At 38.4% G+C, this 4726-nt stretch overlaps 1 protein-coding gene across 1 annotated transcript; it reads right to left on the minus strand.

Annotated features, from left to right (window-relative positions):
- Positions 1-1847: 1847 nt before the first annotated feature.
- pfdn4 (prefoldin subunit 4) lies at positions 1848-4524 on the minus strand. Its single transcript, XM_036534050.1, has 4 exons — positions 4495-4524; positions 3572-3679; positions 3303-3443; positions 1848-2376 (listed from the first exon to the last, which is right to left on the minus strand). The coding sequence occupies exons 1-4, from the start codon at positions 4519-4521 to the stop codon at positions 2245-2247; spliced, it is 408 nt and encodes a 135-aa protein (XP_036389943.1). The 5' UTR covers positions 4522-4524; the 3' UTR covers positions 1848-2244.
- Positions 4525-4726: the final 202 nt, after the last annotated feature.

The following is a 4726-nucleotide window of genomic DNA, read 5'->3' on the forward strand; positions in this document are numbered from 1 at the left end:
ACAGCATTCGCTGTAAAGTTCCCACTCCTGTAAGTTCAGCTGTTGAGTTGACTTGAGTTGACTGTCTTACATTTTTCAATAGGCCTCCAGACAGTAACATATATTCATTAATATATCTGCAATATATTCTTGGCCGGAACAACATATTCTTCTATTACAATATATATTCCCTGTCTTATGGGTCCACAGATTTAATGCACATAAATACCACTGTCTGGGATCTGAGTATGAACTCAAATGTGTATTTGTTTTTCCTTTAATGTTTTCTGTTGCAATGCCTTCAGTAAGGGTGCCATGGAGTACACTGATTTGATTATACTTTGTAAGGGGCATCTCTTGGTGTATGCATGTTCTGTCCAGCTGAACACATTCTCTACATTTGTTTTCAAATACTGACCAAAATCTTAAAATTGGTGTTAAGCTATAGTAAGTCAAGTTAGATTCTAAGGCAAAGTAACTAGTTTTTCAAATTATGTCCTGCATTTTAAAGCTTAGTCCACACCATCATTTTGTAACGGTATTAATGGTTAAACCTACTTGGTTTGCAGCCACATTTACTGTGGTTCACAAGCAGGTTTGCCAGCCAATTATTGAACCATGCTCTGGAGACTGTACACAATATGGTTTTAGCTCAGCCATGATAGTATGACATTTTGACATTATATCCTCCAATATACATTAATGCCCAGCAACCAATTTCTTTGGTAATGCTAACAGCATACTTTGGATTGGCAAATACTCAATGTTCCATGTACTGAGCTGTATGTAACAAGCTGAACTAGAGCACATGCATTGGGTAACTTAAATTCTTTTGTTATGGAGTCCGGGGGCTCTTGACAGTGGGTAGATCTTCCAATACTGACAAACTCCATATAGGCAGATAATCTCTCAACCATTCAAGCAATTTCAAATTTAAAGGAATACTGTTGATGTGAGGTTGCTAGGGAATTTTTAAAAAGCTCAGCAAAGACCAGGGAATTTTTATAAGTTCAATCGAGCTTGCCAAACAAATGCTAGGATTCTCTCCTTATTGATCCATTTTGGCAGCTGAGTGAAAATTAGGGTGAAGTCTGTCCAAGCTTTCCAGCTGATTAAATGTGCAAAACTTCAGATGTGGGAGGTATGTAGCCTGCCACCTTTAATTGCAGTCTCTCCAGGCAGCAATTTAAATAAACCTTCACGGAGTTCAAACTCTCATTTGAACTCCCATCTCTTTAGCATATCGGGCCAAAAGTACCTGATTTGGTTTTTAATTGATCTTGAACACACTGGTGAATTTGGAAAAAAAAATACCCTTTTGACATCTGTAATGTAGTGAAAAGTAGTCTGTAAAGGGTTAGAGGTTGAGATAAAAGCAAATGACGCATTTCTTTGTGTTCTATACAGCATATGTCCTTGTGCCTTTTAACCTTTAAGTGCATTATTCATATGTACTGTACATGTGGTCCTTTTTATACTCTTAGGAGCAGTGCATGAAAGGAATGCTATTGTGGCCTCCAACTTTGCCTGGACAAAGATACTGTACTATTTGGAACCTATAAGTCTATTATACAGGTTCGCATCCATCTTATTGCAGATTAAATTTTAGTTAAAACTACACTAGATGCAATGCAAAGATTTAAACCATTTTTTTCTGAACAGCTTCAAATCAGCAGAAAACTTTCCATGTACTTTTGTAAAGGACACACACACACTGGCCCCACAATCATCTACATTGGCAAAATAGGAAAAATATGACAATACTGCCTTTTTCATACTGACCAACTGCTACACATTACTGAGATCCCATTGTTTACTACCATTGTATACATGTATTCTTTCACAACCAATAATACCACAGTTGTAACTCCCTTTCAGTTTTTTCATTTAATTCTCAACAACGATGACTCATGCTTCCCCCTGCTGTTACATACCAAGGTATAAAAACGTAATGATAAAAAAAAAGACAGGGTTCACTTTTTTTTACTGGTATGACGTACTCAACTTGAGACTGATGGTGACATCGTGTTCACATAAAAAAAAAATCCTGCCAATTTATCTGGTATGCAATGCAAATTCCTCGTTTCATGCAAAAATAAATAAGGGACTTCAAAGGAGGAGAGGGAGCGAGACATGGATGTTTTTGTGAGAGGGAGACCGTGTTAAGGGTGAGCTTGGGTGAGCATTTCTGCCAGCGCTGTGAGGGGCTGCAATATGTGATCTGCATGGAGAGTTTGTGCAGTAACAATGGTCCCATTGGGGCATTCAGCTTTCATCCGCCTCCAGGTTTATGTTATTCCCAAACTTGGCGTAGAGCTGAACCTTCAGGCTGGCCAGGACTTCCTGTATCGATGACACCCGGCCCTCCAGTGTCTGGATCTCCTCTTTCAGTGCTCCCTGGGGATAGCAGTACACTTTACTTTACTTGTGGCTGCTTTTAGTTACGTGGGAAAGAGCAGACCCTTGCTGCTAGAGGCATTCATGCAACAGAGTCGTTTTCTACAAAGCAACGCCATGGGAAAGGCTCATTTTCACAGAAGAACAGGTAAACAGATGTAAAGGTTTTGTTTTGCAAAGTGGGACTATAAAAAACAAATCCTTGGGGCTGCATCTTAAAACAATCAATGTAGCCTGCTGCAAACTGCCTGATGTGACTTCTTAAATACATTCATTTAGTATTCAGTTTTAATTTCCGCACAGAAAAAAATCTTTAATCCTTCCTGTATGAGAAGCGCAGCCTGTGGTAAAGATAAACTCAGCTGAATCGCACTGCGTTGTACTTAGGGATTTATAGAACTGCTCGGGTTCAGTCTAGTATTCCATGCAGTGGTAACAGGTGCACTGGGTAAATCTGATTTGGGTGTGGTGCAACTTAGAATTAATTTTTCAATTAATTCTTCAATATTTCACAAATATCTCTCTGCTGCTGAGTGCCTTACTGTATATTAACAAGATATGATTTATTATGGAGAGGTAGTAGAGTGGTATCATTAAGTAATGTAACATAATGAGGGAAGTAATGACACAATACTTTTGTATTTCTATAACATCTACTTCTTTTATTCATTTAATCACCGTAATTCATCATCTTACTTTGAACATGTATATTCCCTTTGTAGATATTGCTTCAGCATGATCATGTTAACTTCTTAACATCTTACCTGTATTTGTAATATGATATCAGTGTACGTTTGTTGTGTATTCTACTACTATACATTTATTTGACATTTTAAGTCAAGAGTGCTGGACCTGCCAAATGGTTGCATACCAGATACACTGTAAGAGTTTACTAAAAGTGAATACCCATTGGAAAAAAAGCATACCTTAGCGGTCTCTAACATTTCTTGCGTCTCCTCTTGAGTGTGGCTGATGAACACATCGCCTATCTGATAAGGGACAAGCAGGGTGTCGTCATCGAACATCATGATGTCGTCGCTGGCATCCTCCAAATTCTGAAGAGCTTTCTACAATGGAACACATTGGAAATGTAAACAGTGACTTGCAGCATTCAGCAGTTTTCGATTTCACCCTTTCTAGTCATTTAATGTCTTTAACAAGCCTAAAAAAAAACTTAAGTAAAGGCTCGGCTCACTTTTTTGGCCTCTATTTCATCCTTCAGTTCTGTCATGCGGTTTGTGTTTCTAGCAAACTTGTTTATCTTCTGTTGATCTTCAAATGTGACATTAACATCTTCTACTGCCTGTTGATAAAAAATCACACATAATTAGCATATGTCAATGACCAAACGGTTAACTAACTAGTCAGACACCTACAGTTAGTGTTTCTGGTTTTGAACGCACTAGATTGTGCTGTTCGGTCTGTTTAGGGCGGAGTACGATGCCCCTGACATTTCTGCTAACATTTCCCCCACAAACGCAGGTAATCTATACAATAAAACGAGTTAGCTGGTAAGATAACCCATTGCTTAACGTCGTTTTACCACCTAGGTTACTTGCCCGCTAGCTATGTAGCCACATACTGCCACACCTTGAAAACGCTGATATCCTTTCAGTTTGTTCGCGGAACAGGAGGAACCATGCATGTTATGTAGCTACCCAGCTGCTAAGTGAAGCTAACCGAGTGCCCGGCGTGCACGGCAGTTCGCTAGTTTGTAATATTAACGGTTTCAACAAACAACTAACTGCCCTACATGCATACATACAACTGCCCTTTAACGTCAAAAATTGACTAGCTACCTAGCATTAACTCAAGAAAACGAACGAATTTGTTAGCTACATATCAACTTCATTCATTGTACTGACTGGCACATTGAGCTAGTCAGCTAGCTAACGCAAAATAGCTCCACTCTAGCTAAGTTAATGGACTGATGGGCTAGTTAGCTACTCAGCTAGCTAGCTGCTTCGGTTAGCTGGCTACTGTGATAACATGAATTATTTAAATGACCACATGTTCCCTTCAACTTTAAGGTACTATTTCTTCTAAATTTCACGTAGTAACGATAAAGCATTTGGAAACAGATTCAATTTTTCTAAGCGACCAACTGAGCATACTCACTACCGACTTCTTCACGGTGGCCGCCATTTTAGTGAGACAAACCAATTGTATCAAGGGTAGTATTATAACCAGTCGTAAATGTCTTCAAACGTATGGAACATTTATTTGTGACTTTTAAAACAAGAGTGTGTATGAAATGTATTTTATTATATAATATTACTGAACCTATTCTGATGACTACTTGTATAAGCCTGAATTAACGTGTTTATCTATTTATATACTTTGGTATCTT

Source organism: Megalops cyprinoides, chromosome 7, assembly GCF_013368585.1.
Source record: "Megalops cyprinoides isolate fMegCyp1 chromosome 7, fMegCyp1.pri, whole genome shotgun sequence".
In the NCBI taxonomy this organism is placed as follows: Eukaryota; Metazoa; Chordata; class Actinopteri; order Elopiformes; family Megalopidae; genus Megalops; species Megalops cyprinoides.

Bases quoted from the DNA above. Each gene is read 5' to 3' on its own strand.
- pfdn4 (XM_036534050.1), bottom strand. From the start codon at position 4,521: ATGGCGGCCACCGTGAAGAAGTCGGTA. The intron at 3,680-4,494 runs GTGAGTATGCTC...TTTTATCAACAG, and splicing joins CCACCGTGAAGAAGTCGGTA to GCAGTAGAAGATGTTAATGT. The intron at 2,377-3,302 runs GTATGCTTTTTT...TGCTATCCCCAG, and splicing joins AAATGTTAGAGACCGCTAAG to GGAGCACTGAAAGAGGAGAT.